At 50.9% G+C, this 12,916-nt stretch overlaps 1 protein-coding gene across 3 annotated transcripts in view; it reads right to left on the bottom strand.

Annotated features, from left to right (window-relative positions):
• The window catches only part of COBL (cordon-bleu WH2 repeat protein), a 282,212-nt gene that overhangs the window by 204,918 nt on the left and 64,378 nt on the right, over nt 1-12,916 (bottom strand). The window contains exon 1 of one of the 3 annotated variants that reach the window (XM_076006244.1): nt 10,924-12,044. The exons of the other annotated variants lie outside the window; for them this stretch is intronic. Within the exon in view, the coding sequence (XP_075862359.1) occupies nt 10,924-11,114 (191 nt within the window). The 5' untranslated portion in view covers nt 11,115-12,044. Of the gene's footprint in view, nt 1-10,923; nt 12,045-12,916 lie in introns of those variants that run through there. 3 annotated transcript variants of the gene reach the window in all.

The raw sequence follows: 12,916 nt of genomic DNA, 5'->3' as shown, positions 1-12,916 counted from the left end.
GGAGGATCTGAGATGACAGGGGCTGCCTAGTGTACGGAAAGCAGATCTCAGGTTCAAGGTCCAGGCAGCTGAATTAAAACCTAACTGCCCAGGAGACAGCAGGTGCCCAGCCAGGCTGGACAGGCCTAGGGCAGATGGGTCCTGCAGACTAGAAAGGAAAATCCACATGTCTCTGTATTTTCCCAGACCCAGCATCCAAGAGCACCCTGCCTATGTTTCTTCTATCTCTCCATGTGCAACCTCCATCTGTGGACATGAAGGTACAATGTTTTCTTACTGTCCAAGAAGTGGAAGCCGAAGTCCATGGTTGAGCTGAGGCTAGCTCACCAGAATGCCATGCCTACGTGGTCCACACCCATTTGCCATGTGGGTATTCTGGCTGGCTGCGGCCAACAGCATCCGCTGAAAGGGCATTTCAGGGAGAAGCCAAGCACACCCGAGTCTCTTGGTTACAGATCCAACTGTGAAGCCAGCCCTGGCTAAGTGGGTCTGTTTATGCTGCAGGCAGAAGGGAGTTGCCATTCTCTCCCGTGAGATTCCCCAGCAGGAGGACGTTTGCTTTACAAGCTGGAAATGAGCTGTCTCTGGTATCTGTTTGGCTATTTATTATCAGTCCCAGCTCTAGACAAATCCCAAAGAACAGGACCCATGGCTGTCATGCTCAGCACTGAGTGACGTGCTCGGCCCAGGGAAGGCAACACGGCAGCCACTTGCATGAATGAGTGAGTGAGTGAGTCAGTGAACCCACTGGCTGCGATTCAGCTGTCATGTCGCGGCTCAACTTTCGTAGCAACAGAACGACAGAAGGACATCCAGAAACCCAAACACCTAGAAGACAGCCAACCGCTACCAAAGGCAAGCAGGACTGGTTGGCAAAGAGGCTTATGAGGCAGACTCACATTCTGCACCAGTTCCCACGTCTCCAAGTTCAACATTAATCTGGTTTATTTTTTTAGCTCTCATTTTCTAAAAACCTCTGAGCCAGCTGCTATGCCACATTGGATATGTTCAACTCTAAGCACAACTTCATATAAGTTTACTCACCCCATTTTACAGACGGGATGTCTGAGGATCCAGCAGGTTAAGACACTTTCTCAAGATCACATAGCTAGAAAGACCAGAATTCCAGCCAAGGTCTTTCTGAGCCTAGGACACCACCTTAGCCAATATGCACAAACAAAAGCCCCAGGTACCTGGCAAACTGGCGCAGAATGGCCAGACCAGGTGCTGCACACTGAATGCTGGTGCCCTGCAGGGCAGCTGCATGGGGGAGCGGGTTGGGGAGCCCCCTCTGCCTGGGTATGGCGTCTGGACAAGCCTTTTTTATAAACAAAGTTGGGCCCCTATGAACTTTACTCAGTGCTCGAGATTCCACATGGCTCAGATGGGATTATGGGGAGTGCGTTGAAGTGCCGCAGAGAACAGGGGAAGAAGTGGAGTCACAGGGGACAGAAGGACGTACCCAGGTCAGTCCTGAGGGTTCCTAAATACCTTCAGGGTCTGGGACTCCTTGTGCATCTGATGAAGGTTATGAATCTTCTTTCTAGGCAAGATGTACCAAGTCTCCTCCATGCACACAGATTTCTGCAAGCCACCATGAGTGGCCAGGGGCCCCAGGTTAAGGATCCCTGTAGCACATTCTCTCAGAGCCCAGCACCTCCCAAGCTCATGGCAGTGTGCCTTCTAAGACAATAATTCCTTCTGACAGAGGAGAAAAGAAATCAGGGAAGTCCTGTCAAAGCATTCCCTACTATCTTTTCCCCATAAGAACAAAACATAAAACTAGAGAAATAGTCAGCAGAAGATCCAAATAAGTAAGGGCTGAAATATTATCTATAAAACAGTCAAACTAAGAGGCCATATTCACACTGCAGCGGTGCCATAAAGACATTCAATAGACTGGTCCAATAAACCAAGGAGGAATGGCTTCACCCACTAACACGCTGCATTTCGGGGCACACAGAGACACTGTCTTTTGGAAGACTGCCCAGGACACCCTCCCATGGCTGCACCATCCACCAAGTCCTGGTCACATGCTCTGGAAGCAGAAGGAGGTAAGGTCAAACCCAGCTAAAGTGTGGCCTCGTGTGCATCCTCCAGCAGGTGACTGCGTCTAGGTAAGCTGCTGTAATTCACAAGCCTCAGTTTCCCCAAGAGCTGATCTCAGCATTTATCAGGTTTACGTGAGGATGAGACGAGATGACTCCCGTAAAGTTTCTGTGGTGGTGCTGGCTCACAGGTGCATGCAATGACTGGTAGCTAATTACATTAATTCCTGCTGTTACCAGCATTATTATCGCTCTTGGAGATTCAAAACAGCTCCCTGTGTCCACAAGGGTAGAACAGAAGCTAGCTTTTCAAGATGCCCAATAAAAGCTCATTTATGTAGCAAATGCATTCAAAATTGACTAAGAAATCCTACTCACAGTAGAATTTCACAGTTTTGACCTGGGGTGGTGGAAGCTTTCAGTAACTCAACATAAAAAGATTAGCTTTCTAGATAGGATTCTCTAAGTCATAATAACAAAAGATATCCATAACACTCACCAAACTCTAAACTCCGGGCCGTTTATATGGGAACGCTGGTATCTCACAACACATCAAGTAAATATTCAAAGAGAAACATTTGAGAGCTGCATCCCACAGCTATTACTCAAGTGCCAGTAAGTTAAGAAAGCCTGGTGTGGATCACTTAACTATCAGCACACACTCCATGCTCAAGCAGAGCAGACAGCCCCTGCTCCAAAGATCAGATAAAAACAAGACTTACTGCATTGTTGAGTATTACAGAAAAAGGATAGGTCCCTCAAAAAAATAGGCAGTGCTAGTTTACTGAGGTTTAAACATTCTTAACAAATGAAATAGATCAGAGTTTGAGAAAACTTACTGATTGCCAAACCACCAGGCAATGCTTGCACACACCCCAAGCTGTCCCCTGCCCTCGCCTGGAGCAGGCTTCCTTTGCCCCAAAGGAGAGCAAGGGGGCTTTCTACTGCACAGCCAATGCCGTCCCAGGTGCTAAGGACAGACGCCACTCGGGTGCTTACCTGGAAGAGGAGCTCAGCGGCAAAGCAGGACCCTGAGAACCAGCAGAGGAATCTGATCCAGCCCAGCTAGTGACTTATTCATAAAGGTGCCACCTGATGCAGCGCTTCCCAGCAAGCCCGCAGCGCCGCACCTGCACTCCCAACAAAGGCAATCTCAAGTCGTTTTGCAGACAAAAAGCAAGTGAACTGTCTTGGTTCACTGTTCAAACTCACAAACTCTCTAAACCTGGAAAATGAGAATAAGAACTCAAAAGTTATGAGGAAGGGTAGAATCTGTCTTTAAGAATGATGCCTGGGAGCAAGCATGTCCTTCTCCCAAGGTGCATGCATATGCTACCTTCTTGGAGTTTGCCAGAGTGGGCAGTGTGGGTTGTTCCCTTGGGGAGAAAGCCCACTTATTCCTGGAGAGACCAGTCAGCTCTTTACCTTAGCTAACCAACCTTGTGTGCCTAAGCATTTGTAGAATTTGTAAAAAGCAATTCTTTTTTGCCATCCTCCAGCTATGATTTAGCACCTTCTGTTCCTGAAGGAGTTTTGATTTTTTTCTTTTCTTCCCCCCAAAAACTATGCACAACCAGAGCTCATTATTTTCTTGCAGCCAGTCTCTATGTGGCAGCGGAGTGTTCCAAGCTTGAAAGCCATATTTACTTTCTACCAAACAGCACTGTCCCAGGCTACAAAAGACACTGCCAAACCGAACACACATGCAGACAGACATGCCCATGAGTCTGACATGCCCGCAGCTCTCCTCCAAACAAGGGCCCAAGAGAGCACAAGAGGTTTGGAGATAGAAGGATCTGGCCACCCCCAACCCCCACATCTTCGCTTCTACAGTTTCACCTCAATTGAACCACATCCCTGGCCCTGGGCAGCCCCCAGAGTTCTGGTCAACCTCCATTTCCCACTGGAGAGGCATGGACAGGCCAGCACTACCCTGAGGAAGCAAAGAGTGTGCCCTGAGATGTCCCTCATGGGCACATGCCTCACGCCAAGCTTCTTCACTGCATGGAGACCACACCACACCATGCTACCACCTTGCTCCACCTCAGGGGACTGCACAAGTCTGCTGGTTCCTAGGCCCTAATAGTACCCAGCAAAGAGCTCTTCTATGCAACACACTGCTCTTGCCCCTCCACTCTAGCCAACGACTTTGTATTCGCCAAGGTTTCTATCGCGCAGTCTCCTCCTTCCCTTGCTCCTCCTGAGTCCAAAAGCTGTCCAGTGGATTCCCACCCTGCGAGGCTCAGATCCCCTCTCCTCTCCCTTTCTACTGCTCTGATGCTGCTCCACTGCTGTGTCTTCCCTCCCAAACTCCAAGGAATCTCTTCCACCGCCTGCCTCGCCCTCTCGAGTCCCACCTCCACAGGCTGAAGATGGATGTTCCTCCAGGACAGCTCCACCCCACCATTCTCCCTGCTGCGAATCCCCGCTGGGCCAGGCCCAAGCTCCTCCACCCGACTGGCCTCAGATCCTACTGCTGTTTCCACCACGTCCACATCCTCACGCCATGGTCTCTGGAACCCTGGGGTTTCTGCGCGCAGCGTGGCTCTCCTGCCCTTCTGTCTGCACCTGTCACCCCTTGCCAGCCTTCAATGAGTGAGTGACGGAGTGAAGTCACGAGCAAGAAAGCCATGTGACTCGACTATGGAAGTGTCCCATGGAGGTGGGAGTCAAAGGGGCCATGGGGGAGAGGACCCTAGGGAGGGACCGGGAGAGAGGTTAACACCACCTGGTTCACATCCCAGCACCACCACTAACCAGCCGGTGACCCAACACAATGCCTTTAACTTCCTCTGACCCCATTTCCTCATCTGTGCCTGGGGATAATAACCACCCCTTCCCCACAGGATCAGGTAAAGACGAAGTGATTTCACTCTGTACAACCCGGCACGGTGTCTGGGATCTAAGCCTTCTGTTAGCATAACTATTGTAACACAGCGCGGAATTGGAATCACACATTCAGTCCTTGCACGTTTGCAGAGGCCTCAGGGCTGACAAGGATCCTGTAGTCTAGACACTAAAATACCCCTGTGGGCACTGGTGCAGAGGAGACCCCAATCTGCTGCCGCCCTCCCTCCAGCAGACATCAGGAAGGAGAGGAGGCATCTCCATGGCCAGCACGTCTATGCAGTAAGGACATAACACGGTTTCTCTCCACCCTCCCCCAAAGTAGGGGCCCCCAGAGGACCAAGCCCACATAGGGCTCGGGTATGTGGGGGCTACAGCCCAGGAGCACCATGACATGGTGACATGAGCCTGGGGTTGGGGGAGTGCAGGAGCTGTAACCGACGCCCAAGCGACATTAGGGGCGGCTGATCGGGGCTGCCCACGTCAGCAGGCGACAGAAGGAAGCACCCTGAGGCCAGTGGATGCTGCATGGCTCAGACGACCCTAGAGGTCTTTGCAGGAACCTGGCGCCAGGGCCGGGTGCGGGGCAGGGCTGAGCCTGGAGAGGCTGTGGGTGCATGTGACAGGAGCCCCACACCACAGACAAACTGCGCAGGGATGGCGGCACCTGCAGCACCAGGGGGCAGGCTGACCAGCAGCAAGAGGACCATGGAGACCACCAGCAAAGGACGGTCTATACCCCTCCTCCCCACCCGGGCCAGGGAAGCAGCATCCGAGGGGAGAGAAACACGCATGAGCAGCTGGACTGCGGCTTCCGGTATGGGCTCCCACTGCGGTCAGGCCAGAGTGGGCAGCCAGCACTCGAAGGGAGCGCTCAGCTGGCCGTGGGACTGAAGCTGAGATTCAGACTGGGCTGGACTTCTCCACATATGAGAAATGGGGCCGTTCTGGGAGATGATACAGCACTGAAGGCCATAGGCCTTCTGAGACCTCTCGCAGGGTAGGAGAATCGGCAGGGATGTGACTGTGCCCGCTGCATCCGACCATTCCCTAAATGGCTGCACACCGTCTTCACCTTCACCACCCTTTTCTTAGTCAAAAGTGGAAGCCCCACCCCCACGAAAGAGAGGAAGAAGAGAACAGAAAACAAAGCAAAGAAACGCTTTCCAAGCTGGAGTTCCTCCCCTCTTGCATTTGCTGGAGGACGACCAGGGGAGGGCAGAGCTGAGAGTCCCAGCACGCCTGGCTGTGGGCTCTGCAAGGGTGGGAATGGGCCGCGAGGACTGCAGAGCCGTGGGGCAGCCGCACGCACTGGGCTCCGCAGCGCGGCCAGGCCTCTTTCCTTAAGAAACAACAACCAGATACTGCTAAGACTTTCACATGCATGTCTGCTGTCTGGTGCCTCCCCGGGCTGCCTGGCCATCAGGAGCCACATCCCACAAAAGTACCAGAGAAGCTGGGAGTTCACAGACTGAGGCGTTAAATGATAGATAATTATGGAAGTGACAGGAGTAAATCACAAAACACGTAACCACAGAAATGACAAATAGTCCATGAGACATATAAGAGAAAATAAATGCAAACAACAATTCAGTTCTTGAATATGACAGAATGAAATTTTACAAGCATTAATGAAAAGGCAATTCTCTAATGGTCTCATCACATTCTGGGCATATAACAGGCATCTGTTTACAGTGACAGCAAACACTTTAGGTTGCCGTCAGCACCCGCAGACACAAGCTGGCCGAGGGAGCGCGGATTTCAGCTCACAGGACCTGTAGCAAAGCCTCTGGTTCTCCTCTGGATTCACTGACAGAACTGCCTAGGGCAAGAGAAGTCAATAGAGCAGAAATGCCAAACCAGCAAGAAAATATCAAGTAAAGTGATTTGCTTTCAACAAGCCACATGATATGTTTTCCCCCTTCAGTGGGAAGAAAAGGAGCGGAGCTATATTAAGTTCCTCCAGCAAAGTGTGAAAAGAGAACCAAACCTAGTGGGAATCCCAAGATAAAAACTGCAGGGCAAGGAGTTAGACAGGACGCCATGCGCTCTGAAACGCAGCGCCCGGCTGCTGATAAGCCTGTTCTATTTCTACTTACTTTTGTAAATAACTGAAAAGCAGTGAAATCTGACGAGCCAGCTTTCCACACAGCGAGTAACTGATTGGAACACAACAGAGCTCTGAGAATTTCTCAGGAAAATGAACCCGACTCCCTTCACTAGGGGCCACAGCTCACACGACCGTGGTTCAGAGCAAAGCCCACGCACGGGCGCAGGGCGGCAGAGAGCGCGCCTGGCCGCCCTGGTCTCCCCGCCGCACCCCGCTGCCCGGCCGCACCCTGGAGCGCCCGTGCACGCCCGCTGTGGAAACAACCACGCCGGTATCTGCTGCCTCGAGTTTGTCACTCGCAGTCTCACTTCTGCCTCTGCTAATAAATAGAAGCTTCACTGCCCAAAATAAATGGAAATGGCACTTTATTTAGGATGACATTATCCCATACTCAAAGATACCTTCAGCAAAAATAGCAGAGAGGAATGGAGATGCAGAAACACAGACACGGAGGCCCAGAGCCTGCATGTTTGGATATGGACATTTTCTGGGCTGAGAGCTGAGTGTTGGGTGCCTTTAATTCTCCCCTGAAAATATGACACTTGATAACCTCATCATGAACTGTTTCTCAAAATAGAGACTGGGCCTCCCAGAGATCCCTGGACCGGTGAAACCCGAGCCGAGCGGCCGGGACAGGCCGGCTGGAGCAGCCGGAGGAGTCCCCCAGACCCTGCTGTCCACTCAGACCTGCCGCCCGGGCCACAGGCATGGCCAGGCCAGGGGCCTGGGCTCAGCCCACTGCCAGACACCACGTCCAGAGCTCTACCAGAGAACAGGCTGGAGGGCCACTGGGAGACACCGTGCTGATTAGACCAAGGGCACGCCACCTGGATTTGCTGATCAGTCCGACGGCTCTGGACCCTCGCTCTGTGAGGGGCGATGGGCCTCCAGGCCCCGGCTACCTTTGGAAGAGAAGGGGGAGCAAAGGGAAAGAGAGAGAGGGATCCGACCTTATCTCCAAGGCTGTTCCACTCTGAAACCTCTGTGCTCTCCCCAACCTGTCTCTGGCAGTCCCAAGGGACAATTCAGAAACCTCAAGAAGTTCCTGACTATTCCTACGGATGTCTCCAACCTCAGCATGGCATTTTTCTCCTCTACTAACCTGCATTTCCAATTTTCACCATTCTCTTAATTCAGTTAGTCCAATCAGTTTACAAGCCACCAAGAAACATACCATCTAACCCTACATTTATGTGTCCCGACACTACATTTCTCTAAGTTAATTCCTCCAAGTTTCACATCATGGCCCCCAGCCTTGGTGGACCGTTCCTGGTCCTGATGTGACTGGCAATCCAGGTGTCAGATCAGCCATTCTTCTGCAGATGACAGGGCAGGGATCTGAAGAAAGCACTGTACGATGCCACTAAATAAGTCCAGCAGCCTCGAGTCCCTTCCTGCCTCCAAGGGCCTCTATCCTCCGCCCTTCCTTTAGCCCCACCCACCTGCCTCAAATAACCATACATAAATGCTGTGGTGGGAGTTTCTATTGCAGAACTTTTATTCCAAGTCTTGGATTTCCAAGGTGCAATTACATCACCTCGACCTAAAGCCAAACACTTGAAACAGCCTCTGACAACCCTGACCTTGAGAAGCCTTCCCCTCACCACTGGCTGCACCAAACCACCTATCCCAGGAGCAGGTTCTGGTTTGGAAGGACCAGAAGTTTATACAGTCTGGGGGCCCTCTTTAAGAGAAAGAACACAAAAGCACATACATTAGAAGTCCAGCCATGGACTTGGCCCATGGGAGGCCCTGGGTTTTTAGCCTTGGCAAAGGCACATACAACTTGATCACACAGCTGCCTCTACTTCCCCCCTTCATTCTTCCTGGCCCACAACGGCCCCCCACCCAGCTTCATATCCTACCTTCTACTGCCCCCAAAGGCAGAGCACTTCAGTTTGGCCAAACAAAAAAGCCATTTGGTTCCTATGCGTCACAAGAAAAACTTAGCAGAAACACTGACATTCCCTTTAAAAGGAAATACACTACGTTTCCAAATACACTCCTGCCCTCTCATGTATACTGAGGCCTAATTTCACCCAGTGTGCCCTCTATCAGAAAGGAACGCATGATTAACGAGACTCAAACATAACAATGTACCAGGCCTTTGGCAGCAGCCCAGCCAGGAACTGTCAGCCCACTTCACAGGGAGAAAACTGAGGCTCAGGTCCCTCACGATAAATGGTGGAAAGATCTAAAAGTGTGAAAACCAGTTCCTGTTTGCAAATGACTTATGAGATGGGGTAATTGGAGGTAGATGGGGTAACAGGTGCCAGACAGAGACATGAGAGCTCTAAAGGGGCAAGAGGCGATTCTTCCAGTGGCGACAGGGGAGAGCCACCCAGCAGGGAGCCCTAGAGGAGTGGCTGGAGCCAGCAGCTCCATGGGAGGGGCCGCACCCAGGCAGGGACAGGGGTCTGTGCCCTGGTGCTCAGCAGGGGGTGTTCCCCTTCCTTCCTAGAATGAGGTTTGAAAGAACTTAGGGATTTGTCCCCTTAAGAAGGAAACAGCTTATGAGCAGTAATTTACCAACTTCCTACTGCTTAGAGTTCACACAGGCCAGAGCCAACTCAGAGGCCTTGACTTGAGCTTAAATTCAGGAGGGTGCCTTGGGAAAGAGCCTGGGGGATAAGGGGGATGACTTGGGCTGAAATCCTGGGCCTGCCACTTACCAGCTGTCCCCTGCAGCTCAGGTTACTCACCTGTAAAGGAGAATCAAAACACCTACTGCCCAGGTGCAGAGCGCAGTATATACAATAACGTGGCCAAGGCATGTGGCACATGGATGCGCTCAGAAAGCAAGGTGTGTCTGCACTGAATGCAGCAGCAGTCAGCTCCCTAAAACCTCCCCCACGTCTCCGTCCTCCCTCTCCACACCCCTCTCTCAGGGACTCAGAGTGGCAGGGGTCTCACCCTTCAAGGCTGAGCATGCTAGGGCCCTGTTGGGAACCACCTGCTTTGTTCCTGCGAGCTCATCCTGTGCCTACCTGGTCCAGGCAAAGCCTAGGGAATTCACCCTTGCTTGTAGTTTCTCTGACGACCCCACTCCTTGCTGTTTTCTTCTTTCAAATCAAACAGAAGTGAAGAAGCAAAATGCTCAACTCAGGGTCTGGCCCCTGGAAGTCCCTTGATGGGTGTGGGCACTGCCAGGCTTCCCGGCCCCGGGACTCCAGACCTGCCATCTGGTCCCTCGTGGCCTCATTTGTTTTGACTGAGCACTCAGCAAAGAACTTATAACTCTTTAACAACTCTTAAAAGTTAAAACTTAAATTTTTATAGCCAAATTCTAACAAGAAAAACAAATAAAGCAAATAAAACAAATTTTAAGCAAATAAAGCCGTATACTTCTCTACATCCTCATAATTTGTCCACAGACAATATTTTCGCTTCCTATGTTCAACAGAAAGTTATTCTGGAACTTTATAAAAATCATTTTAAAATACAAATGGCAATCATGTCGAAAACTAAGTTCAACGACGATGTAACAGCTAAACTTACTTTTAGGTTTTGCTGATCTTAATACAGGTAAACTCTACTGACATCAATTGAGTCCGCTGAACCAACGTTTTAAAAAACTTACAAAACAGAAGAGGCTGTAAACAGTAATAAATTATGGCATGTTTACACAATTTTGCCACTAGCTTTTGAAATCAATGTAGTATTACTTAAAAATATAGAATTATTGTTGTATTTTCTCCATTCTAGGATTCCTCAGACCATATGATCTATACTCACAGAAAAAGGAAAAGAAAAACTTTCAAGGAGGGTATTCTAAGAGCCACCTGTTTCAGAAACATGACATAATAACGTTATGTTATATAACATATATAACATATATAACATAAACATGCTCATAACAACGTTAATAAGGAAAAGAAAGGACATGTGGGAACAGAACAACACAACAGCAGTATTTACATGGTGTTTTGTGCACGGTGACCAGGTCCCTGCAAAGGCACCACAGGGTGTCCGTTCCCGAGGCCTGGGGTGCATCTCTCTGGAGCCCAGGACTGGCCGCTGGCCGCTCCAAGCCCACCTAGGAGGTGACTGCTGATGTCACAGGTGGCTTTGTTGACATCCTTACATCCTGCCAGGGCTATACCCTTCATGTGGCATTCCCTTCAAGTAGCAAGGGGAATAAGGAAGGACATTCCACCCCAACCCCACAGCCCTACCCGCCACCAGGGCCGGCCACCGTGCCGACAGCCCACAGGACCCCAGGAGGAACGCCAGACCACGCAGCTTTGAGGGTCTCCCTTGGCCGCCTCCAAGCCCTCGACTGTACTGGTTGGGTCTTACCACGGTGCATATTTTGGTCATCTAACATTGACGTATCTTAAAACAAGGAAACTACATGACTTTCACAAGGGGACTGAGAGCCAAGGTCGCCGGGCCCATCTAGGGTCCTTTACCTACACATGCTGGTCCCGGGAGGAACTTTACCTGCCCTGCCCGGGCTGTGCGTCCTGTGGGAAGCCCTCAGCTAAGGGCAGCGGGCTCAGAGTGCCATCTTCCCTGTGAAAGCCCCTTTCAGAGTTTCAGAGCAGCACCCAGGGCAGGCGAGCTGTGCCCGGCACTGAGCCGATTCTCTGCCTGTTCTGACAAAAGCACCTCCATCCAATTCAGCTTTCCGGGAGCCTTTCTTATCCTGGAAAAAAAATGATTGTCTTTTTCTTCTAATTTTCATGAGTGGGATGTGAGCGAATGCTGGTGCTGGCAGGCAGGCATGGGCACAGATGTGGCTCCTCAGGTGGCCTCTGTCCCCGTGGGCCTGTGGCCCTGGGGCATCGCTGGGGCAGGAGGCAGAGGGGAGGGGCACCAGCCCGCATCCTCACGCTCACACAGCACACGGCCAGAAAACGCCAGTGCGCTGTCTTTTCTTCAGTTAAAAAGCAAAGGAAAAAACATGTTGGCTTTGAACGGACACCAGCCACAGTCTTTTCTGCATTTTTTATTCGAGGTTGGTTGAGGGCGCACCCAGCAGCCGCCCTGGCACTGCTGCAACGCCCCAGGCCAGGGAACTGGGGAACTGTGCTGGCCCAGCTCACCGCCCTCCCCACCCCCCGACCTGCTCTGTCCTCTGTGGAAGCCTCACCTGGAAGCCCCCTGGCAGCCCTGCCTCACCCCTGCAGACGCAGGTCTGGAAATCCTCCTCCCAAGGCCCCCCCAGCTTGCCCCCCGCATGGCGCCCACCACAGGGGCAGGAGACTGCCTCACACTGGCCTCTGAGAGCCAACTGCTAAGTTTTCTGGAATGTTAGTAACATAATCACTATTAAAAATTAAATTGTACCAATTTATGATGAAAGACACTACCTTAAAAACAAAGGCAATAAATACGCAGCACTCATCACTTCTTAGCTATTTTGCTGGGATCAATGCCCTTGGGGTTCTCATACCGATCCTGCCCGTGGGGTAGAAGTCCCACACCCCGGGGCTGCCCCCTCCCAGCTCTGCATGCACGCTCACTTCAGTAGCTGGGTAACAGTCATGGTACTTTCGCCATGGAAATGAGCAAATGCTATAAATCAGGGCACACTTTATTGTCTCATTGATTGTCTGGATCAGGGATCAGCAAACGTTGCCCATAAATGGCTAGAAGTAAATATTTTAGGCTTTGTGGGCCATGTGGTCTCTGTCATAATTACTCAAGCTGGCCACTGTGGCACAAAAGCAATACACAGGAGTGAACCTGGCTGTGTTCCAACACAATTTCATTTACAGACACTGAACTTTGAACTTCATGTAATTTTTATGTTACAAAATACTATTCCTTTTTATTTAAAAAAAATACATTTAAAAATGTAAACACCCTTCTTAGATGGCAGACTGTACCCAAACAGGACAAGCCTACAGTTAAAGTGACGAGGAAATCGTAGCAATGCAAATCGAACTTAGGAGCCGTCATGCGT

The sequence above is a fragment of the Microcebus murinus genome, chromosome 9, assembly GCF_040939455.1.
Source record: "Microcebus murinus isolate Inina chromosome 9, M.murinus_Inina_mat1.0, whole genome shotgun sequence".
NCBI lineage: Eukaryota > Metazoa > Chordata > Mammalia > Primates > Cheirogaleidae > Microcebus > Microcebus murinus.
The sequence above is the reverse complement of the archived record's forward strand: the minus strand, read 5'-3'. Positions and strand labels throughout refer to the sequence as shown.